At 43.7% G+C, this 25,434-nt stretch overlaps 1 protein-coding gene across 3 annotated transcripts in view; it reads right to left on the reverse strand.

Annotated features, from left to right (window-relative positions):
* NWD2 (NACHT and WD repeat domain containing 2) overlaps positions 1 to 11,887 on the reverse strand; it is a 174,063-nt gene extending 162,176 nt beyond the window's left edge. For 2 of the 3 annotated variants that reach the window (XR_011997212.1, XM_072737906.1), the window contains exon 1: positions 11,592 to 11,887. Coding sequence is in view for 1 of the 3 variants with exons in the window: in XM_072737906.1 (XP_072594007.1) it covers positions 11,592 to 11,742 (151 nt within the window). In the remaining 2 variants the exon portion in view is untranslated. The remainder of the gene's footprint in view (positions 1 to 11,591) is intronic. The other variant, XM_072737907.1, reaches the window with a different exon arrangement.
* Positions 11,888 to 25,434: the final 13,547 nt, after the last annotated feature.

Raw genomic sequence — 25,434 nt, forward strand, 5'->3', positions numbered from 1 at the left:
AATCTCTGTTCTCTTTCCCATTGAGCACGGATGTGGTCCCAACACATTTGTGGCTGCAGAACATTTTAGTCGACCACTAATGATTAAGCAATCAGAGTAACTTGACTTCCAGGATATATCCTCTTCCCTCTTTCTGGAACACCTCATTGTCTTCAACTAGGACAATCAAGTCTTTCTAATCTCTCATTGTTTTGAATTCCTTGTTTTTATTGAACAAGGCTTCCTGCTGCCTAGCCCCTGCATCTTTTCTCTGAGATATTCAGAACTATACTTCCTGCCACCTACAGTGCTATTATCAGCCAGGAAACATTTACTATTACTTTCCTATATTCTCAACCCTCTGAGACTCAGGATTGGATCACTCAGGCAGCAGCTATAGCCTTGGCCTTGGGTTCTGGTCCCAACAGGAGCCTGCACCTTGTCCCAGGACCTCAGTCCCACCTTATGACTAGGGGCTGGGATCCTGCCTTGGTTTTGCCAGATGCTTCTTGCCACCCCTACTCCCTCCCCACACACTTCCTATCTCAGGATGGCAGTCCTGTGCCCAAACTCTCCCTCTACTTTCATACTTTCCACCCGCCCAAACCCCTCCAGTTATTATCTGTGTAAACTCCTCTAAGTTTCTGACACTTGAGGAAATTGAATTTCAGCATACATGTGCTCACTAAGCTTCTTTGCTCAACTCTATGGTAACAAATGATTTCTCTTCAAAAACCGCACCGTCCTTTTGGATCTAGACTTGTTCTCATCATTGACAGCTGGCCCAGTTTTCCCAGCAGCCACTCCACGACGGTACCGAGGTCTAGATCTTATATTTGACACGACCCAGTCTTTCCCTTTTGACTAAATTTGACCAGCTTGTGCCTGACTGGGATATCGGACACCACAGTTGAATTCTAATTATTCCAAGTGGCCTTTGGAATCATCCACAGTGTGTTTCTGGTAGCTGTGCTTGTCCTGCCTCCTAGCTGCAGGAACTTAAAGAATGAAGGTAGCACGAATCTTGTACTTTCTCTGTCCCCGTCCACAAGAACTAGTGAGAGGAGTTCAGCTGTACACAATGGGGATCTAATAAATACTGCCAGTGATGCTTAGAATAAATTCTGAAGGGAATCTATTCAGCGGCAAGAATCTCTCTGACACTATCCATAATGGATCAGATTAAGCATTATGAAAGACCTCCTTCTAATTTTGCGGTTTCATTTCTGAGTTAGACTGTCATCACTCTTGGAACAAGACACCTGGCATCTGGGCTTTGCTCTTTGTTTTGAGTGTACCCATGTTAAAGCCAAGGAAATATTTTGGATTGAAAATGAGATTTCCAGGAAGCATTTCATTAGAAATGAGTATTATTCCCTTTGAATTGCATCCAAAGCTGTAGTTTCTATCCTTTTATTAACTTCCTACCACAGATCCTTTTTCTAATTCCACATTAGCCTACTTACTTTAATTTGCAGAATGAATCCTGTTTGATTTCAATAAAAAATAGGATGAAAGAGGAAGCTCTGAAGAAGCAATATGAAGGTGTCTGTTTTTTAGTTAGGAGCACCAGACTTTCTTCTAGAGTGACTGTCTATAACTCAGCATGTATGTATATTGTTGAACTACTTCCAAGTTTTACATTGATTTAAATCACATGACCATGAAGGACAAAACTTCTAGGATGTTTTGGGTTGAAAAGAACTCTGAGCCTACTTTATCAATCCCAATTACCCTGTAGATGCATTCCCGTTACACTGTAGGAATTGTGTCATTTGCCATTTTAAAGGGTGTTTGCAAGGGTGTACTTTATTTTTTTCAGTTGTCTATTGTTGTGTATCAAACTACCCAGTATCAAAACTTAGTGGTTTAAAACAACTTACTATTTCTAGAGAGATGAAGTGACTTTTCCCAAGGCCTTGTGAAGCCCTTACCTAATGAAGCTGACACTGATAGCTGATGTAGTTCCTATTACTGCATACAAACTATGTCACACCTTATAGCTTACTGTCTTCCCTTGTATCAGATATTGGCTGTGATAGAATTTGGGTTATGTCAACCTAGATACATGATGTAAATGATCTTTGGTAATTAAAGGATCTCACTGTGTACAAATGTTAAAACTGAAATAGGTAAATATTCAGGGTAGGGGAGAAACCTCAGCTTCTTCCTCTAACTGAGGGTTTCTTCTGGAGCATGAGATCCCTTCCTGGAATGGGGATGAGAGGGTTGAAAGGATGACTTATTTGACTGAAAATATGGGAAAAGTAAACCAGGCAAGCTCAGCCCACCTACTCACTCCTTCCACCAGGAACTGACCCGTCCACACAGAGTATGGGTCATACTCTCTTCCCCAGGCTCAATGTTTTTTGGAGCAGACCCCACCCTGGAGGCCAATCCCTACCAGTGTGGGGGTCGAAGAATGTCTAATTCTGATGTCTAGTATTAGGCAGCACAAAAAATACTCTCCATTATTACCTTTCTAGTAAAGATGGTGGTATTTTTACCTATTTGCAGACTCTGGTTCTTCTCAGATTAGAATACGGAAGGTTCTAGAAGAGTACTGTGGATGGAGTCAAAACTCAACTGTGATCGTCACAACTGTTAACACTGTTGGGCACTTGCTATGTGCCAGACCACTAGTTTCCTCACTTTTCATGCATTTTCTCCTTTAACCTAATTATGACAAAGGCCAAAGAAACTACACAATATAACTGGAGTTTTGGTAGCTTTCAAAGTTGGCTACCATTAATTCCCTTCCCCCCATATGCACCTGCCTCTCCTCATACAAAGGTCTATTTCCCCTCCCTCTGAATCTGGGCTAGCCTAGGACTTGCAGAGAAAGAACACAGGGAAAATGACATCCTAGGACTTCCAGGGACTAAAGAGGCCTGCTGGCTGCCATTTCCTTTCTTTAGAGTAGCCAATCCCCTACAATGAATCCTGGGCTAGATTCCTGAATGACAAGAAAAGCCGGAGAGCAAGCCCTCATGGAGGACACCTTAGGTGCCAAAGGAGTGCAGCCGCCTTGAACCTTCCAGCTCAGTTCCACCCAGGCTGAGCTGAACGCAGTCAACTGAGCCACTGGAGCCAATGGCTCAGTGGAACAGAGCTACTTGTTTTCTGCAGGCCAAGCCCTGTTCCAATTCCCAGGCAGGTACAGAACTGTGAGAACCGGAACAAATAGGTTAACAACAAATAAGCTGCAGACAACTGAAACAAATAAAATGCAAATTTGCCACACACCCTTTAAAACAGCAAATGGTGTCATGGCTACAGTGTGACAGGATTTTTAAAAGAGCTGTAGATGACTTACTAAACCATAAAGTCACAATCTATTTGTAGAGTGTACTCTACACTCCAAGCCCTGCTTTCTTTCACATGTCATTCTGAATGAGCCACCTTTAAGGGACAAGTGGTAGTATCACCTCAAGACATCAGCTCCACTCTCTTGTTTGCAGGGATAAAAGCTCTTCATTGAATAATGATCATCTCTTTCTATATCCTGCAGAGATCTCCTCATCGTTTTGCCTCATATTTGATTACCATGTAGGAGAGTGTTTACACCTGGCTCTCTTTGGTCCTCTGGGGAGCCTCCCAACCCGCATTCTGAGCTCCATGCTGGCTACGCCTCCTGTCTCTTTAATGCCATGCTCATATCTTTAGCATGGTACTCAACACATTCACTATTTACGTCAACTGCACGAGTACAGAGACCTGCCTGTTTTGTCACTGCTGTATGCTAAGCACCAGAACGGTCCTCCACATGGAGGAGGTGCTTCATGAATATTTCCTGGTTGAGTAAGTCGACGTGTGCCTCCTTCTCCCTGGACTAGATACTGTTTCTTGGTGTTGAGTATCCATTAGCACTTCCTGTCATTCGCTCCCTGCGGTATAAGGGCTGGAAGTCTGGAAGTTCCCAGACTTACCTGCCGCAAGGGTCCAGGGGCAATTCTGGTTCTGCCAGGGGGCGTGTCTGCATGAGGCCTGGGCAGCAAGGGCACAGGGGAAGTTCTTCTGCCGTGAGTTGTGGTGGCTGACGTGTGGTTTCAGCAGATGTGCGTGTTTGTAGAATCTGGCCAGCTACCCAGTATGCAGCAAGGATAACTGGCAGTGGCTTCTACAGTTTCCAGCCCTCCAGGGGACGGCTTTGGCAAGGTGACCTAAATGCCCAGTGCTGACCCTTTTACTCACTGACTGGATCCTTACAATGAGTTTTGGGACTGCTGGGATCCCTGAAGAATCTGGAGTGGTTCTGGTTTTACTATGGAATTCTAACTGATATGCCCCTACAACTGCTTTTCCTCGAGGGCAGGAAATGCCTTTTTAATCTTTCCATACCTGCACAGTGTCTGGATCACAGCAGAAACTAGTAATGAAGATAATAAGGATAATAAATGCAAACACGGATTTCATGTTTACTATGTGCCCAGCACTATTCTAAGCGCTTTACAATATTCATTCAATGACCCTGCAAGGCAGGCACTCCTGTGGTTCTCTTCTACAGATTAGAAAACTGAGAAAAGAGTAACTAAGCAACCTGCTAAAGAACCACAGCATCAAATGGTGAATTGAGGAGGCAAACGCAGGCAGTCCGGCTACGCAGTCTGCACCTGTATCTAGCATTTTCTGCTGCCTGAATAACAATTTCAGAACGCATTATAAGTGTTCTATGTGCACTTATCATAGGATAACGGTTCAGTATATTCTTTAAGACTCTTAACTCTTAAAAATGTTTCTGAGGCATCAAACAGCTGTGTGTATGTGTGTGTGTATACACACACACCCCCATATAGATATGAGTTTGCTGTGTTAATTGTATTTTTTCTAATTACTCACAAAACTATGAAAAAAAAAACTGGGAGTCTTAGAAATAATTAGCATTATAGGGAAGGTAAGAGGAACACAGTGAAGAGTAGTCACAGCTTCTGTATGAATTTCTTGATGCACATCTTTCTGTCTAGTGCCTTGGAGCAAAAGCTACAGTAAAATACATACTGGTTGCAGCAATGTAGGGAAAATACTTCTCTCTTTACTGTGGCTTGTGCCAAAATGGAGAACAAGCTTTCCTACCAAGACCCAAAGGTATAGAGGAGAGAGTTCAGGAAGATACAAAGACATGCAGAGGACAAAGTCTAAGTGGAAATGGGAAAGGCATCTGATCATTAATGCTGTGGACAGATGTGCATGATTCTCAAAGATGACCAGTGCACAAATCAGACTGGGTGAGGAAAATGTGCAAAAATAGGTGTCAGGAAGCATCTTTTTCTCCAATGTCTCCCAACACACAGAGGGAAATCCAGGAGCACAGTAGCTCTGGACAGGGCCATTATGTACTTCTCAGGGGGAAGTGTCTTAATCAGAGGGATGCATTTGGAAGGAAAATCTGAACACAAATGGCCCAGGCCCTTCGTTCTCTCTTGTAAGTGAACCTGTCATTCTTCTCTGCTCCTCCATGTCTTCAATAGTAAAAGGGTCAACTTTGTCCAGCAGTTGGGGGAAGGGACAGGTTTACGCCCTGTGCATTGCTGAGTGACTGGGGTGGGGGTGGGGGTAGTAAGTTCAAGGAATCCTGAGGTTCAGTACTAGAAAACCCTACTTGCCTAAAGGAAAAAGCCATATTCCCCCCTCAGACAGGTCCACAGTCCTTACCTGCACTTCCAAAATCCTCAAAGCACTGAAGACAAAAAATTTTCCCCAGTTCATCTGGCAGCAAAACCTTAAGTGACCCGAGTCACCAAAACCTGACCTTAACAGACATGAAACTACAGGTAAAGTCCTGGTTTCTCCACTTAGAGCTCTGTTGCCTATGGTAGCCAGTAGCCTCATTGTACCTATTTACATTTAAATTAGATACTCTACTACAAATTCAGATTCTTAGTCATACCAGCCACATTTCAAAGCCTTAACAGCCCGATTTAACTCGTGCTACCATATAGGACAATGCAGATAAAAACCTTCCAGCACTGCAGAAAGTAGAACACTGATGTAGAATAAAGTTTCCTCATAGACATATTCATATTTTTTTATGGGGTGTTACCCCAGACCCTAAATAATCAACAGCACATGCACCATTTTCTTCCAAAGCCTAAAAAATATGGAATTCCAAAATCACATCTGGCCCAAAAGATGTCAAAGGAATATGGGCTTGCATCAGCGTTTAGCAGTAATAAAGGCATCACACAGCCTTCTTTCTATATTAGACTTTACCTGTTATAGAGTCAATGGTTATGTTCCCCTAATTTCATATGTTGAAGCCCCAACCCCAAAAGTGATGGTATCCTGAGGTGAGACCTTGGGGAGGTAATTAGGTATGGACAAGGTCATGAGGGTGGGGCCTCCATGATGGGATTACTATCTTTATAAAAGGAGGACAAGATACAATTCTCTTTCCACCACATGACATGACCTCCTTCCCTGTGACCATGGAGGAAGACCTGGGGTGACAAAGCTACAAGCCAAGGTACATCAAGGACCACCAGAAGCTACTGACGCTAGAAAGAGACCAGGAAGGACTCTTCCTGAGAGCCATGACCCTGCTGACACCTTGTTTTTGGACTTTTAGCTCCAGTTTCATGAGATCATAAATTTCTTTTCTTTAAAGCCCACTTTGTGCGAAATATTATGGCAACTCTATGAAATGAAGACAGATTTTGGTCCCAAGAAGTGGATGCAGCTGTAACAAATACCTAAACATCTGAAAACTGCTTTGGAACAGGGTAATGGGTAGAGCCTGGAGGTGCCTGCTAGGAAATGCCAAGATTGCCACGAAGAGACAGTTAATGGCAATTCTGTGGAGGGCTCAGAAAGGAAAGTGGAGAAAGCTTCTATCTTCTTAGAAAATACAGAAATCGTGAGCAGAAGAATATGGCCATTGATGTGTTATTGCACAACAGACGGAAGGGGAGTGTTGTAAAGGAGTAACCAATGTAGCTGAACTGTGCTCTAGTGTTTTGTGGAAGGTAGTCCTTGTAAGCCATGCAGCTGGATAAAGGGGTGGCTTGGTTCCTCCTGAGTGCTTAGGGGGTGGGGGGCAAGGGGAGGAATTGAGAATGGAATTAAGCAAAAAAGAATCAGAACTTAAAGATCTGGAAAACGCTCAGCTTATCCCTATTACAAAAAAAAAAAAAAAAAGACAAAGCTTGTTCTGAAAGGAACACCAAGGGTATGGCTGACCAACCATTTGATGAGGAAATTAGTATGGTTTATACCCATATAAACAAGGTCAGCTGGCACTGAGGAAGACAGAGACCGTTTCAAAGGAAGGAAGGCCAACAGACTTCTTAGATCCTGTAGGACTAGGTGATTTGGCTATTCATCAGCATATGTGTGATTCTTCAAGACAAAGGAAGAATGATCCCATAGGAGGTCTGGAGATCAGGGCTGCCTCCTTGGTATAAAGGTTGGGGGAAGGTATCACCAGGGCTTCAACAGGGCAGATGGGATGGGTCCAAAGCCTCTTGGAGTCTCAGTGGGCCACTCCTTCCCCAGAGAGTTACAAAAGTGGAACTGCCACCCCAGGGGGTATGGAAGGCAGAGCTTCAAAACCAAGAGGTTTATTCCAAGAGCCTTAAGACCGAAGACCAAATGGTATTTGTCTTGCTAGGTTTTGAACTTACTTGGGACCCTTCATCTTTCTTTGGAATGAGAACGCTAACCCTATGCCTGTCCCACCATCCCATTTTGGAAGCACATAATGTTGCTGGTTTCATAGCACAGGTTCACAGCAGGAAAGAATTCTGCCTTAGGATAAGTCATATCTGGAGTTCCACCCATAGCAAATTTAGATTGTATTTAGAGGAAACTGTCGGGTATAGACTTTAGTGTTGTTGCTGGAACAGGTCAAGAATTTTGGAGTTGTTGGGAGGGAATGAACAGAATCTGCATGCACCAAGGACATGAATTTGTTGGGGGTATGCAGGGGCAGAAGGTTATGGACTTGATGTTTCTGCCCCTCCCCCTTTCATAGGTTGAAGCCCTAACAGCTAATATGAGGGTAGTCAGAGGTGGGACCTTTGGGAGGTAATTAGGTTTAGAAGAGGTCTTTAGGGTGGGGCCTCCATTATGGGATTAGTATCCTTTTTTAAAAAAATGGTTTTTAAAGATTTTATTTATTTATTCATGAGAGACAGAGAGAGGCGGAGACACAGGCAGAGGGAGAAGCAGGCTCCATGCATGGAGCCTGACGGAGGACTCCATCCCAGGACCCTGGGATCACGCCCTGAGCCAAAGGCAGATGCTCAAACACCCAGATGTCCTGGGATTAGCATCTTTTCTAAAGAAAAAGAAAACCAGAGCTTGTGTCTTTTGCCATGTGAGGACACATGTGGGAAGATGGTCAACTGCAAACCAGAAAGTGGCCCCTTACCAGGAACCAAACCTGCCCACACCTCAATCTTGGCCTTTCCAGTCTCCAGAACGGTGAGGAATAAGCTGCCAAAGCCACTTAGTCTATAGTATTTTGCTGCGAAAGGCACTTAGTCTATGGTATTTTGTTGCAGCAGCCCAAGCTAAGACTTACTTTGTTTTAAACTGATTAAGAATTGAGGCAAAGAAAGGAGAAAAAAAAAAAAAAAGAATTGAGGCAAAGAGATTACTTATTAGGCCCTAGTGAATTTCAACATAGGGAGAGAATTGTGCTGGCTCCTCTCCTCTTGCATATTCACAGAACAATTAAGGCTAATCACAGTGGAAGATTTTATATGTGTTTTAGAATCATTGTTTCAAGAAGGTGTAAGTGCCATCCTGGCAGAGAGACAGTGGCTAAATGACAAGAAGACTTCCAAGGATTAATACAGATGCCACAGATGGAAATTTCTATGTTGTGTGGAAGGTGGGACTAGATGAAGTCCATTGCCTATTTATGTAAGAGAATCCGGTAAAACGCTATTCCCATCCTCCCATCACCCCTCCTGCCCCCCCACCCTGACACACACTGGTTCTTCTCCAGTGCCTTTAATGTGGTAGGGATTGGCCAGATGTAGATAAACTTCTGGACAGGAACAAGTCCATTAGAGTCCAGAACATTCTGAAATTTCCTTGAATACCCTTAATACTACCTTTTGGTATAGGTGAAGTGGGTCAGGGCAGCCAGCCATGGTCCCTTCCTGCTATCAGCTCTGGCTGTCAGGATTCAAGAGTAAGAAAAACACTCATCCACTGGATCCAGCTGATTGTCTTGTCCATGTAGGGATAAGATACTTCACAGAAATCTGGCAGGAACCTAGGCTGGGCCAAAGAGTATCAAGAGGGAGGTTCTGAGTCCCCTGAAGGGGCTTCACCTTGTTTCACTCTGCTATAGGAGTGCAGGCAAGTAGCTTCCCCAGGCACAGCCTTAGTTTCCTTATCTGTAAAACAGGGAGAACAGCCTCTGGCCCACCATCCTCCCAGGATTTGACGATGGAAATCAAAATTAGAATACTGAATGAGCTAACATTTGAGAAAGTAATTTTTACATTCAAAAGACATATATTACCTTTACTACTGATAGGTAAAGTCCATAGGAGCCTTTTAAAACAATACCTATTAATGCAATAATCTAAGGGAGACCCTTGCTGGATTCTTAAACATATTGCTAGGAATTCAACACAAAGCATCTTTTATTTAGAACATCAATTGATTTCCACTTGTAAAGAAAAGCATGACATAATGTTCTTTGTCTTAATTGGACAGTGGAGAGGCTCTTGGGTATTGGCCAAGAATCTAATACTGGATCAAACCAAAACACAACCATTTGCTTCCTGAACTGCATCCATAAAAATGTTGTGGTAAAGGGCTGCCTCTGATAGAGCATTTACCAAGATTGCAAGGTTTCATGTACAAGTCCAAAAAAAAAAAAAAAAAAAAAACCACCCATCTCTGTCTCTTCTATTCAATATACCCTCGACTCTCCAACTTGAATAAAATTTGAGATGCTGCCCCTATTTCAACTTCTTAGGTAGAAGTCACATTTCTGGTCCTTTTGGATCAATGAGCAAGCTCTCCAGCTCAAATGGTGATCAGGAGACATAAACCGTTCATGCCTCCCTCCTCCTGTTTGCTCAAAGATTAATATATGGTAAAACTTTAAAGAAACTTGAAACTTTGAAGAATCATGTACAAGCTTAAGAAAAATGACATTAATCTTAAATATTAATTCAATATTCAGCTGACTTAAATTCATGATCGTTTTTTATTTAAAGGAAATACAAGTTTAAAGGGAAAATTATTGATCATATTAAAATTCTCACATTCCTTTGAAGCAACACATTTAAAGAAAACCAGAAATTCAGCTGGTTTTACATCAGCAGACTTAAACACTTCCCATGAGATTTCTTTTAAGCTTAGAACTGAAAATTTTAAGACTAAACATTTTCTAACACAATTCTCTCAACCACCTATAAAATGTTTCAGCACCCCATAAAAGAAGCAAAAACACTGAACCCGTAAGTTGCAGATTTTCATACCCTTTAAATAGGCTGCACATCTCCATGGTTTTCTTTAGTCAGATTTAAGTTAAAATCCTGGAAGACATCCCTGAGATTTTTTTTTTTCCATCCCTGAGATTTTAAGAGGATATTAAAAGAGTGCACAGTAGTTTCCTAAATGCCTTCCTGAAGTATTCAATTCCGTGAAAGTGAGCTGTAAACTTTATAGGACAGTCGTACCCCCATCTCAAAAGTATATATTCCTTCTAGAATTCCTGTGAGCCATCAAACTCCTTTCCTCAATCCCCTTGTCATAAGTAAACTTCACCTGAGCTTCCTTTCTTACACCTAGCTCAGAAAATTACTCTTTGTAGTCCTAACTGCTTTTCACAAGCAACCAAGTCTTGGGTTTTTGCAAACGACTGCATCTCATGACTGTTAACTTCCCCTTTTCCTTTTCTGTTAGAGCCTCAGAAAGTCCCCTACAGACTTCTCTTGCGGGCCGAACGTTTATTTTGTCTCGAAAGGAGCAATTCCTGCAGTCTCACCCAGTTTAAGCCCAATGCCTCCTCCTTGCCCTGCACTTGCTAAGTAACGAAAGTTACCGTTCGAGTCCTAGAACTCAAAGGCGGTGCGGAGCAAAACAAAAAAGGGGATGGGGGGTGGGGGGTGGGGTGGGGCACGACCCACCCAGCGGTGGTTTGTGAATGCAACAGACCCCCCAGGCTTGCGTCTGGCGCCTGCCCGGGTCCCGCCGCGGGGACGAGCCCACCCCGGGCGCGCCTCCCCGAGGCCAGCGCGCGCCCAGCCCGGGGCCTCGCGGCCGGTCCCCGCTCAGCCTCCGCGGCCCCTCGGGGTGCGGGTGCCAGGGAACCCCGGGCTCCCTCCGCCGCCCCGCCGGGGACGGGCGGCAGGAGCGGGGAGCCCTCCCTCGGGGCCGGAGCGCGCACCGGTCGCGCTGGCGAGACCCCGGGGAGGAACCCGCTGCCGGAGAGGGCGGCCGGCGGCAGGAGGAGCCTGCAGGAGCGTCGGCCGCTCGGCCTCTGAGCTCTGAGCTCGCGCTGGAGGAGCAACCCGGGCCGGGGAGGGGCGCGCCGCTGGGGGCCCCGGGGGAGGCCGAGGGCGCGGGGCCCGAGCAGGGGTGGGGGGGCGCGAGTGGCTGCGGCGCCGCGGGACGGACGGACGGGCCCGGGCGCCGGGGCTCACCTTCGGGGTTGGCGCTGATGAAGACCCGCACGCTTCGGCCGGCGGGCACGAGGTGAGTGGGCAGCGCGGAGAGGTTCCCGCAGAAAGCCGCCCGCCGCAGCGCAGAGTCCCGGGGACAGGGCAGCCTGGTGCCCGCACCTGCCGGCCACATCGCCCTCGGGAGGAGCCGCCGCCGCCGCCGCCGCCGCCGCCTGGTCTCGGTTCCTGCCCGCGCCCCCGCGGAACGGCTCAGAGCCGCCCCGAGCCCGAGGCGCCGCCGGCGAGCTCCGGGGCGCACAGCTGGGGCCGGGGCTGGGGCTGGGGCTGGGGCTGGGGCTGGGGCTGGGGCCGGCGCGCAGCGGCCATGCGGACCCCGGGCCCCCGGGCCGCCCCCGGGGCTCAGCGCGCGGCCGGAGGGCGCTCAGCCTGGCGGCGGCTACGCGCGCGGAGAAGCGCCCGCGCCCATGTCCCCGCCCGCGCCCGCCGCGGGGGCACCGGGAGTCCGCGGCGGCGGGGACCGAGCGGAAGCCGCCGCCAAACTTTGTCCGCGGAGGGCGGCCCGCCCGTGCGGACACCTGCTCCGGCGGGGCGCGGGCGCGGGGCGCGGGGCGCGGGGCGCGGGCGCGGGGCTCAGCCGCGGCTCCAAGGGCGGCGGGCGCGGGGGCGCGCGGGGCTCGGGCTGCCCATGGGCTCCGGGGCGCCTCCGGGGACGGTCCCGGGCGCCCGCGGCGGGCTCCGCGCCGGGGGGCGGGCAGGCAGGCGACTAGCCCGCGACCCCGCCGACCCCGCCGACTCTCCCGGGGCTCCGACGAGCCCCGAGCATCCTGGGGAGCGCGCGCCTGCGTGCCGGCGACTCCCGCCTCGAAGTTACACGCGCGCCCGAAGGCGGCCCCCGAGGGTCCGAGCGGCCCGCAGGGAGCGTCCCCGCCGCCCGCCGCCCGCCGCCCGCGGCTCCGCCAGCCTCGCGCTCGGCCGCGCGGGGGTTCTTATAGCCGCGCCGCGCCGCTCACGTGCTCCTCGCCGCGTGGTCGCGGAACCTTTCCAAGAGCGGATCTCGGCGGGAAGCCTCCCCGAGGTCCCCAGGCTCGGGGGGGGGGGGGTCCCTCCTGCCCCGCCCGGCAGGTGTCTGGGGCTCCGGGGGGCGGGGGGCGCGCAAGGTCCCGCCTGGCGCAGGTGGCCCGGGACTGAGGACGCGGCGCCAGAGCTCAGACTGGGCCTCGGGCCGCCGTTCCGAGGCGATGCCGAGGCGCGAGTGGGCCCCGCCTGGCGCCGATCCGACGTGGCCGGACGCGGCCTGCGCTTCCCTGGAGCTGGGGCGGGAGCGCGAGGGTCCGCTCCACCGCGGGGCCCAGGGGCGCGCCCGCCGCACCTGCCGAGCTCGGGCCAGCTCCAGGACGCGAAGGAGGACCTCGTAGGCTAAAAGTGTGATTGTAACGTGGGGCTGGGGGAAGGGAGCAGGACGTGTTTGGATCCTTAACTGCAATCTGGTCTCCAGAGCCCGCATTTGGAGCTCTGGGGCAGGAACTCCTGTCTGAGAGAGGAAGAACAGCTTTTACGAATCTTTGAGATTGGCAAGGAGGTGGCTGGGCACAGGGTGAAGGCAGCCGGGCTGCAAGTCTTCTCTCCCCCGACCTGGGGCTTCTGCCGTAGGCAGCTCCTGACCTCCTCCTGGCCTGCTGGTGGCAGTGAAGTCCCACGCACTGCTGTTTTCTTTTCTGACCCCACCCCATTCCCAGCACATGCTTTGTGGGGTAACCTTTTGGAAGAATTGGGTCTCTGGGTTTTTAAGGCTGCCTCTCCACTACTGAGAACCAGGGGGCAGTCAGCCGTTCTTACTCTGTCATAATTTGATGCAACCAATAAAGGAGCCTTGCACATGCCCAGGCATTTGTTCAACTGATTCCATTTAGCAAATTATCTCCTTTCCCTCTCCAGCCTTATTACTCCCAGGTGGGAACATCCTTCAGCGGGAAGGAGGTCTCTGAGAGAGTTCCCGATGTCCCAGGAGGTATGGACAGAGCGTTCCGGACCAGGTTATGAATATACAGTATCTATGACAGTATCAGCCTTTATAAATATGCAGTATTTATTACTGGAGAAAAGAGCCAGGACCACTTTATGCCTAATCTCCAAGTTGTTTATTAGAAACTGATAAGAAGTTGCCAGACTGTCAGAGACCTGTTTCTTTCCTTTCTCCCTCCCCATCCATTTGGTGGTTTCTCTTAAAAATCAGATTAGTGTTTGTGTCTTCTGACCTTTGCTTCACATCTCCAAGTGTTGCACTTTCTTAGGATGACTTTGGGATTTTTGGCAGCCTCTATAACCTAATTAACTGTTCTAGACAGGCCGAAGTTTAGCATCTGCCAGTGTCACTGCAGACCAAGGATGCAGAGGAGAGAGAATTTCACATTTTCTGTGGGCCAGTGTTTTAAAGGGCTCCCTGCACAGCCAGCTTTGCATAGATAGAGCCAAATGCTGTCTTTGGGTTATTAGAGAGGTTTCTATCTAAGGACACCTGATCAGCCACCTCCGTTTTCCATACAGGTGTGCGCGCACACATGTCCCTCTCCTACCTTCTTAGAAGCAATCTGTCTCTTGCTAACATCCGACATTCTAAAACCAGAAATTCATTCATTAGCATGAAAGTGGCATAAGGGGAGTGTCAACCATGGCACTAACACTTTATTAGGAATTAACTAGATTTATTTCCCGCCTTGAGGCACTGTTGGCTATGCCAGTGGGGGGAGAGAGAGAGAAAGAAAGAAACTGGAAGGAGAAGGGAAGGAGCTTGAATGTGGAAGGCAGGCCCTGACATAGAGCTTGGAGACTGTTTCGTTTTTAGATCTGTTTAAAAACGTTACATTTTCTCCTCTTCAAATATTGAATGTGTTATTATTACTCCCATTTTATACATGAGAAAACCAAGGCTCAAAAAAGAGAAAGGGCTGTTTAGGGTCATATAACTAATTAATGCTGCATTGGGGATCCAGGTACTGTGGCTCCTATCTCAGGTCTCCTTGCGACAAACCTCTTAGGTTCTCTAATTTTGCCTGGGGCTGGCCCTAGCTAACACCTTTAGTAACCTGGAAAATAGGTGTGCAGGCCTGTGTTCACAGGTGTGGAAGGCTGGTTATCACTTCTGCTTTCCATACGTGAGGGAAGATCTATATCTACAAGATCACACAGGACTAGACTCTTCCAACCCGCAGGATGTTGATTGTATGACAAAGACTTCCAAATTCCGGTTTTCTCTGGCTTCTATTGTTTCCTTCTAGGACCACAGGTAAACCCGTATCATCCTCACAATTGACTGGAAAGTTTAAAGCATTTAGAAATTAGAAGATAAACGTGCACGAAGATGGGCTTGGAACCAAGCTTGTGATCAAGGAATACCATCCTCCCATACTCATCCCAGTTAGCAGGACAGAGGACCACAGAAAGACATCTGATCTCTACGAAATAATGGTCCCAGCCTTTGATAAAAACAAGGGGCTGGTTCAAGGGTGCAATCACTGCCAGGTTCTTCATACTCAGAGCTGGAGCAATGTTGTAGTCCTGGAATCCAACTCCCCTTGATAAGTGAAAATGCCCCTCTCACAAAGCAGTTTTATAAAACAGGAAGGAAGGAAACTTAATCTAATATATTGATACACTGAGCACCTGTAAGCTTCTTTTAATCCCGCTAGATCTTGGGCCAGGGCCCGACATCTCTAATATTTCTACTTGTCCCTTTCTGGACACTGCTGTCCCTTGTATACCGTTTATGATGTGCATACATCACCTTTTGTGATGTATGTGCAGGTTGCCCTGTCCAAAGTCTGTGTTAGGCAAACATACCTCACTTCCCTTCCCTGCAGTGGAGGTGATTTTTCACTCCTCTGCACGGTTGTATCACTTGGCCGTTTCATCCTGCTTAAAAGGCAGGGTTGGGATCGTAAAGCACACAACCAGAACCCCTGTGACTGACTCTGACCCAGCAGAAGGAAGATCCATCACCTAACCTGTATTTGTCTACATGTATACTCACTTTTCTGTACATCAAATATCCTGGATTCTTCTGGACCAGCGCTCTATATTCGTCCATATGGATAGGAGTGAAAATAGAGCCCCTAGTGTTACAAAGATGACCAAATTATCACGCTGTACTACTCTATCTCGGGAAATCTAGCCAATGGAGCCAATGATGTGTTTTTGTGTTTCCCAGACTTGAAAGAGGGTATCAAATTCAATATTACATTAATGTTCAAAGTGGCTCTCAGATTTGGGGGATAAATGTTTGAATCTATTTTGCTAATATGAGGAATGGATTATACAGGTCCCCTCAAATGAGGACTCTGCTTTCCAAGGTTCCAGCTCAGGATATAAGCTGGACCCATCAGGAACCCACGTACTTGTTTACAAAATGGAAAGTTTTGGTGTATGTGAGAATTTGTCAGCATAACAATTTGCCAACAGAGGCTGTTGATTCAGAGGTGTCTGTGGCATGATGGAATTCACAGCAGCTTGGTTTTAAATAAAGTTACACCTTGCTGAAATTGCTATCTGATGTTTTCATGACTCAGACATTCTAACTTTATATCCACCCCCTTCCAAATCTGTTTAATGTATTTTTGATCAGTCTGCCTCTTACAACCTTCTAAACACTCACATTGTTTTGCAAGCACTATGCATACCACGCAAAGTAGATGAAAGTGAGGTAACTTGCTTAATAAAATTTTGTAGATTAATTCATGTTTCTAAGTCAAATGTTTTCTTTTCGTTTTATGATTGCCAAATAGTTTCCTCTTCATGACATTAATCTTAAATACAGTACCTTTAAACATCCTCTTCTCTCTTGTTCCATCATGTGATACTTGTTTGAAAAATTGCTTTTTACAAAGCTCTTTCATACATACTAACTTGTTTTGATTCTAACCCTGAGAGGTAGGTTCTGCATTAACTAAACTCTCCCTACCCATATTTATCTCCCTGTTACATTAGGTGGGGTCTTTCTGCCATGCAACATAAAATCCATATGAATAACCTAAGAAAAATATGCTTTCTATAGTATTCCATACTGACTTGGCTCAGATATCTTAAATACATTGTCTAGGTCAATCATATCATTGTTTAAATGCTTGTACTTGACTAGTATGAAGCTTGAAAGTGTGCTGATTTTACTTTTATTCATGAAAAACTTTAATGGGACAAAATGTTTTTTTTTTTCCCCAGATATTTTCCCTGTAAAAATTGAAAATGATGATTCTACCACAGCCTCTCTAAACATAATTCTACAGATTCTATTTTCTAAAAAAAAAAAAAAAAAAAAAAAAAAAGTGCTGTGGCTTGCCTTTTCCGCTTTCCTCTCCATTCTTGTGGTTCTGCTTTATATTTGTTATTTGATAGAATTTACTTCTTCACAAAATAATGACCCCATCACAGCCCTTTAGCCTGAATTAGTTAGAGAGTTGCACTAAGCATCTTCTTGGGTCACTTATCAGTACATAATATAAATGACCCTATTGTCTAAATTTAGAAAACGGTAGGCAGAAGTTGACAGGTTAGTAACATTTAGTTGGGGGGCAAAGAATAGGCAGCTGTTTATGATTGCTTAGAGGTTTTGAGAAACATTTACAAATCAAGTGATTCCAAGGCAGGTTTTAAGTTCTGAACTCTTGTCACTTCTTGGGGAAGTATGGGAAGATCATTCTGCTGTCATCTGGAGTGTTTGGAGCATATTTAAAAATTAGGGGACTTATTTTTTTCCCCTGAAAATAAATATATTGTAGAAATACATCTATTATTTTTAGATTTTGTTCATATTTAAAATAATTTTTATGGCAAAAATATAATTGTATAACATTTCTAAAAGACACTAAATTATAGATCTGATTCTATATTAGACAAAATTTTAAAAATACTTTTAAAAGATTTTATTTATTGAAAGAGAGAGTACATGCTCACATACACACACTGTGTGCATAGGGGATGGGGCAGAGGGAGAGGAAGAGACAGAGTCTCAAACAGACACCCCACTGAGTGCCAGTGCCAAGGTGGGGCTCAATCTCACCACCCTGAGATGACCTGAGCCAAAACCAAGAGTGGGATGTTTAACTGACTGAGCCACCCAGGTGCCCGCCCCTACATTAAACAATAATTTTTAGTGGTCAATGATTGAAACCAACAAGGAATTTCTTTTAAGAATATAGGATCCTATACAGAATGCAATGGTAGAAATGGAATTAAATCCAAAAAAAAAAAAAAAAAACCCTAGAATTTAGAATTGGAAATGTCCTTAATAATGTCCAGAAAGGACATTATTATTTTTCCACATTTCATCTCTGGTTCTCTCTCAGTATCATGAATTTTTCTCCTCCCCAACCATGCACACATATTTTTGGTATCTAATACTCATGCCAGGATTTGGTCAACCCACATCTCAGGCTTTAGGCCATGAAAAGACTGTCCAACTCTTTTGAAATCCTTTTAGGAATTAGTGGACAGCAAAGTAATTGTGTTCATTTTGAGTTCATATTGACTATAGGTCTTCCCACTCTTTTAAGAAGTTACAACTTCTCAACACAAATACTAATGTCAAATTGTGGTAGATTGTGTTAGAAGTAGCAAAAAATCTCAATTTCATTTTTTCCATCATCAAAAAATAATTCCTATGTTCATCATATTAGTGAGGACATCATAGATGTTCCCCTAAACTGACCTTGCCTTAGAGAGACTTCTGTAATTCTTTCTTTTCATTTAAAAAGTGATTTTTGAAAATATTTTACTAAAGTATGATTGACATGTAAAAAGCTGTATATATTTAATGTGTACAACTCAGTTACTTTGGGGTAAGTATATACCATGAAACTATTGCCACCATCTAGATTGTAGATATATCTATCACCTCCCAACGTTTTTCTCTGCCCCCCCCCCCATGATGTTGATGATGATTTTGTGGTAAGAACGCTTATGATCTATACTTTTAGCAAATATTAAGCATAGAATGCAGTATTGTTAGCTGTAGGCACTATGCTGTATAGTAGATCTCTAAAACTTATTTATCTTGCATAACTGAAATTTTGTACCCTTTCACCATCCTTTCCACTTCCCCCTTATGCTAGCCCCTGGAAACCTACTGTTGTACTGTCTCTTTCTATGAGTTTGACTATTTTAGGTTCCATACATAAGTGAGATCATACTTCATTTGTCTTTCTTGTCTGGCTGATTTAACTCAGCACATTGTCTTCCAGGTCTATCCATGTTGCTGCAAATGGTAGGATTTCTCTCCTTTTTTAAGACTGAATATAATATTTCAGTATGTATAGATAATCAGATTTTCTTCATTCATCCATTAATGGACATTTGGGTTGTTTCCATATCTTGGCTATTGTGAACATGGGAGTACAGGTATTTCTTCAAGATATTGATTTCAATTCCTTTGGATATATATCCAGAAATTGGATTTCTGGATCATATAATAGCTCTATTTTTAATTTTTTGAGAAAACTTCATATTGTTTTCCTAAAAGCTGTATCAATATCCATTTCCACCAATAGCATAGGTTTTTTGCGGGTGTTTTTTTTTTTTTTTCTCTAAATCCTTGCCAACACTTGTTATCTTTTGTTTTTCAAATAACAACTTTTTAAATAGGTGTGAGTTGATATCTCATTATAGTTTTGATTTGCGTTTCCCTGATGATTAGTGATGTTGAACATCTTTTCATATACCATGTATGGTTGGCCATTTGTATGTCTTCCTTGGAAAAATATCTATTCAGTTCCTTTGCCCTCATTTTAATCAAGTTATGTATTTATTTGCTTTTAAGTTGTATGAGTTCCTTTTATATTTTGATTTTAACCCCTTATCAGATATGTTTTACAAACATTTTCTCTTGTTCTGTAGATTTTTTGGTGGTTTGCTTTGCTTTACAGAAGCTCTATAGTTTGATGTAACCTCACTTGTTATTTTTGCTTTTGTTGCCTAAGTTTGTGGGGTCATATCCAAGAAAAATTATTGCCAAGACTAATAGAAACAAGAGTCCTAAAATTCATATAGAGCCACAAAAGACCCCAAGAGGCCAAAGTGGTCTTGAGCATGAAGAACAAAGTTGTAAGTATCACACTTCCTGATTTCAAACTATGTTGCAAAGCTACAGTAATCAAAACAGTATGATACTGGCATTAAAAACAGACCAATAGAACAGAACAGAGAACCCAGAAAGAAAGCCATGCATATATGGTCAACCAATTTTCAACAAGGGTGCCAAGGCGACAAAAAGTAGAAGGGGTACTCTTTTCAGTAAGTGCTAGAGAACCTGGATACCTATATGCAAAAATAGATTTGCCCTTTATCTTAAGCCATACACAAAAGCCAACTCAGAATGGGTTAAAGACTTATAAATAAGACCTAAAACCATAAAACTCCTAGAGGAAAACATAGGGGAAAAAGTGATTTTTTAAAAATGATTTAAACACCACTTGCTAGGTTCTCAGATACTCAGAGGAGTAAAACTAAATAGGAAGTGATAGTCAAAATAGAATTTTGACCTGTTTTGTTAATAATTGGGTTAATAAGAATATAAAAGTTAAATTTACTGATCATAATCCAACATATGGCTAAACTATGGTTTGAAATCAAGTATTTGCTTTATATATGACTTAGATAAAAAAATAAGAAATCACCCATATGTCGTACATAGGGTTCTTGGCTGAGAAACCTGGAACTGGTACTGACTGGTTTAAGCATATACAAGCAACTTAGTGGAAAATTATTGCATGGTATCAATAGTATTGTGACAGGGCTAGAGAACCAGGCTTGGAGAATGGGAGCAGATCAGAAGTGATAAGCTCATTGGATCCATACTTATGGTGCAACAGAAATAGACATGTAGGAGAACATTTACACACCTGCCACTACTGGTTACCATTTGCCAGATAAAACCATGGCCCCACTGCCACTGCACCTTAGATATTGCCATCACTATTGCCCTGTACAGTTCTTTACTCTGGCTTCTGGGGCCAGGAGCCCAGGAAGATACTGTCTATCATGCATCTAGACCTATGCTGTGTAGAATTCTCTAAGCATTAGAAAGAGGTTTAGAGATTAGATTGTCAAAAGTGTATGCACCTCAAACCAGCAAATATATGGTACACTTCCTCCGCTCTTCTATGGCCCAGAAAATTTGGATGCTCTGGTTAAGAGGTGGACTGAATGCCTTTTGCATTCCTAGTAATAAAATTAGAATAGTCATGCTCCACCTCTCTAAAGCTCACCTCTGGCAAAGCTCACCTCTCCTGGACCACAACTGAAAATATGAAAGTGAGCTAAAAAGAATTCTCTAAGCAGCCACACAATATGTTACGATGTTAACATCCTGACACTCACTTGACTCGTGGGTGATCTGCAAAGGCTCTCTGTCAGGGTCTCTTCACACTTACTATATACAAAATTCAAACAAGATCGATTTCTCCTGATTGACAAAAACACAGCAGATTAGAGACAATGAATTAGAAGAGAAAGGGCAGCTATCTGGAAATAAGAAATGACTGCTCACAGCAAAGAATCAGAAAACATGACAGCAGAGGTGATAGGTATTCGCACTCACACACACACGCACGCACACGCACCTACACACCCTACTCAGAGACCTAGAGACCACTTAATTTTGGAAAAGTAGAATCCTATATATCTCAAATGGGACAAAAACAAATAAATTCTAAAATTGAGAGAGATTAATCTCTGGATATCACAAGTACTTGGGGGGCAGTTTTCAGCAGCAAACAACCTGGAAAGTTTAGATAGATAGTTGGCATTTATCATATCCAGTAGTAAACATCAGGTAGAAGATTTCATTTGTGCAGAGAAGCAGCAAATGAAGTAGGCAGAGATTCAGTTGGAGCCCTCCCTCCAAGAAGAGCATTGCAGGCACCTCCTACCAAAGTTCCTGAAGTAGTGGCATTATTATTATTACTATCAAAAACAACAATATTGCGATTTTATGAGAAATACAGATATTACTTAATTCTAAGCCAACATCCCCTGGGAAGAAGGAGCTATTATTCCCATTTTTCAGACTGGGACTGAAGCAAGGTGACATCAAGGTACTTGTCTAAATCACACAGCTGGGGTGTGGTGGGACCTGGATTTTAATGCAGGCAGTCTGGCCCCAGAATCTCTGAGTTGCAAACACTGATATACTCCATTTCTAGATGCTACGTAGCATATGGAGACAGTCACACAGGCAAAAGAGAACTAGTGGGAGACAAGGACACTCAGGCCGCACTATGCTTCTTAAAAGAAAGGGAAAGAGGGGAAGGGAAATAATGTTCAACGAATGTTACTGTGTTGCATTCATTACCTCCATTGTCTCATATGGCCTTCCATATGCCCTATGATTATTATTCATTTTATAAATGAACAATCTGAGGCTTAGAAGGGTTAAGTAATGCATCCATCTCTACAGAGCTTGTAAGTACTGAAGCTGGGATTCAGTTTCCATGCGGGACTCTGCTCTTTCTGCTGAAGGGTGGCGTCGCCTCTAGACAGTGCAAATGTCAGTTGCAAGAAGGAGCTGTTAAACTTGTCCATTCATAAATTCATCCATTTCATTTATTTGTTCATATATTCATAATTTGTTAAGCACTTCTTTGCTCTGAGGACAACCCTGTTCTCAGGAAATTCAAGCTAACGTGGGACTCTTAAAAAAGATGGTGCCTGTGGGGGGTAAGACTTGAATGAAATGACTATCAATCAATGTAGAGGGTTCTTAAATACAAGTAAATTTATGAAGACAAGTACATACCTGAAAAGACTTAGGTTGACACTCTAGAAAAAAAGTGTTGCACAGAAAAGGAACGTCACAATGAAAGAACATCACAATACAAGAACAGGAAGCTAAAAGGGGTTTGATTGACACTTCTCAAAAAAGGCAGTAGGCTATAATATCTGGATATGAGTTTTGGAGAAAAATTTATAAATGTGGGTTCCAGCACTGACTCCAACACTTACTAGTTGTGGCTGTGAGCTAGTAAAGTTTCCTCTCACTCTCAGTGTCCTCTGTGAACTGAACATAACACCCCTACTTTGCAGTGGTGAATGGTGAGCATGTTAAAGGAGTCAGTACGTCTCCTAGGACTCAGTGATGGTAATTATGGTTAGAAGAGAAACCCATTCAACTCACAATTATCGATTCAAAAGAAGATTGTGACAGCAAAACTTAGATTTCTAAAACCAACGCTTCGTTATTTATTGTGAATAAATAGGGCATAGTGAAAACAAACAAAATCAAACAAACCAATCAATTAACAAAACTTCAGTTGAAGAGTTTTGGCTCTTTGTTTCTTGTTTTTTGTTTTGTTTTGTTTTGTTTTGTTTTGTTTGTTTTGTTTGCTTCTTGTTTTTGTGTGGATGTGGCAGGGCCATGGATAGTAGCTGAGGACATTGGATTTTACTCCATGGACAGTCTAGCTGATATGAGAAAAATCTAGGTGAGGAATGAGCTAGTGCTATGTGAAAAACACAACTGAAGCACATTGATTCTTGGGCCTCTGACAAAGCAGAAAGATCACAGAATGTCAAAGGCAACTGTGCAAATTGAAAATGAAAAACCATACTGTTCCTGATATTGGGGTCCAAGACAAAAATAGAGATAGGAACAAGGCTCATCATTAGAGTCATACTCAGTGACTAGCAAATATCATCAAGTTTGGAGCTGGGAGGCTCTAGAGGCCCGAGAAGATGGAGTCTAGGTACTGTTGAAGCTCTGTGAGCACAGGACAGATCTGGGGACAGGCAGCACTAACTACCTATGTGCTATTTCTTCTCAAGGCTTTTGCAAGAACCTTCCAATTGATCTATCTTCATTCTCAATTCTCCTATATAGCTTTTCACAAAGATACTGTTCCTAACTTGTATTTCCCGTCTTCTCTCCACTCTTCCTGTACAGAGTCAAGGGAGAAAACTCAATATTGTACTTTTTCATACTGAATGGCTTCACTTCCATCCTTCTAAGGTTTACCCTCTCCTGGTCATTCTTTCAAAAGTCTTTCTTGATTTTGCTAACTAAATGAAATCTATCTCAGGGCACCTGGGTGGCTCAGTCAGTTAAGTGTCTGACTCTTGGTTTTGGCTCAGGTCATGATCTCATGGGTCCTGAGATTGAGCCCTGCCTCAGGCCCTGTGCTCAGTGGGGAGTCTGCTTGGCATTTTCTGTTTCTGCTCCCCCTCATCCCCTGCTCATGTGCTCTCTCACTCTCTCAAATAAGTAAATAAAAAAATACAATCTTAAAAAAATGGAATCTATCTCTATTTCATTTCTTCTAGTATGTGCATTAAAGATAAGGTTATATTGCAAGAACAACCAATGTTAAAGGGATTCTTTTATTAAATATCATCCTGGAGGTTCTAGATAAGGCAATTAGGCAAGAAAAACCAAAGTCATGAAATTGGAAAGGAAGAGGCACAACTATATTTGCCGACAACATGATCTTCTATGTAGTCAATCTCAAGGGATCTACTACAAAAATACCAGAACTAATAAACAAATTCATCAAATTTGCAGGATATAAGCTCAGTATACACGAATCAATTGCATTTCTATACACTAGCAATGAACAATACAAAAAAGAAATTAAGGAAACAATTTCATTCACAATACCATCCAAAGATTAAAACTTAGTAAAAATCAACTTAGCATTGGTGCCTGAATGGCTTGGTCAGTTAAGTGTCCAACTCTTGATTTTGACTCAGGTCATGATCTCAGGGTGCTGCACTGAGCATGGAGCCTGCTTAAGATTCTCTCTCTCTCTCTCTTTTTGCCCCTCCCCCCACTTGGTCATGCACTGTCTCTCAAAAAAAATAATAAACTTAGCAAAAAAGTACAGGGCTTACACACTGAAAACTGCAAAACATTGTTGAAAAATTTAAAGATCTAAATAAATGAAAAGACACCCTATGTTCATGGATCAGAAGACTCAATATTTTAAGATGGCAATACTTTCCAAATTGATTTACAGACTCAATGCAATCCCACTGAAATTCTAGCTGGGCTTTTTCTCCCGTGTTTTTTTTTTTTTTTTTTTTTTTAGAAATTGACAAGTTGACCCTAAAATTCATGGAAATGCAAAAATCTAGACTATGCAAATCAATTTTGAAAGTAGAATGATAAGGCTGGAGGACTTACACTATCAGATTTCAAAACCTATTACAAAGCTACAAATAACTAATACAGTGTGATACTGGCATAGGATAGACACATGTAGGCTAAAGTTGAAAAAGTAGAATTAAGAGATCAGAAATAAGCCCTATGTTTATGGTCGGTTGCTTTTTTTTTTTCAAGATTTTATATATTCATGAGAGACAGAAAGAGAGAGAGAGAGGCAAAGACACAGGCAGAGGGAGAAGCAGGCTCCCTGAGGGGAGGCCAATGCAAGACTCGATCCCAGGACCCCAGGATCATACCCTGAGCCAAAGGCAGACGCTCAATCACTGAGCCACCCAGGCATCCCTGTCAGTTGTTTTTTAACAAAGGTGCCAAGAGAATTCAGTGGAAAAACTAAGAATCCTTTCAACAAATGGTATGAGACAACTGGACATAAATATTCAAAATAGTGAATTTGGACCACTGTCTCACACCATGCATAAAAATGTACTTGAAATATAGCCCTAAATATAAGAGTTAATACCATCAAACTCTTACAAGAAGGCAGAGGAATAAATCTCTGGGATCTTGGCTTAGGCAATTTTTTTCACAGATCAAACACAAAAAGCACAAGTGATAAAAAGAAAAAAAATGGACTTTATCAAAATAAAAGCCTTTGTCTTGCAAACACATTATTAGGAAAGTAAAAAGACAACCCACGTAATGTGAAAAACATCTGCAAATTAT

The sequence above is a fragment of the Vulpes vulpes genome, chromosome 14, assembly GCF_048418805.1.
Source record: "Vulpes vulpes isolate BD-2025 chromosome 14, VulVul3, whole genome shotgun sequence".
Classification (NCBI taxonomy): domain Eukaryota; kingdom Metazoa; phylum Chordata; class Mammalia; order Carnivora; family Canidae; genus Vulpes; species Vulpes vulpes.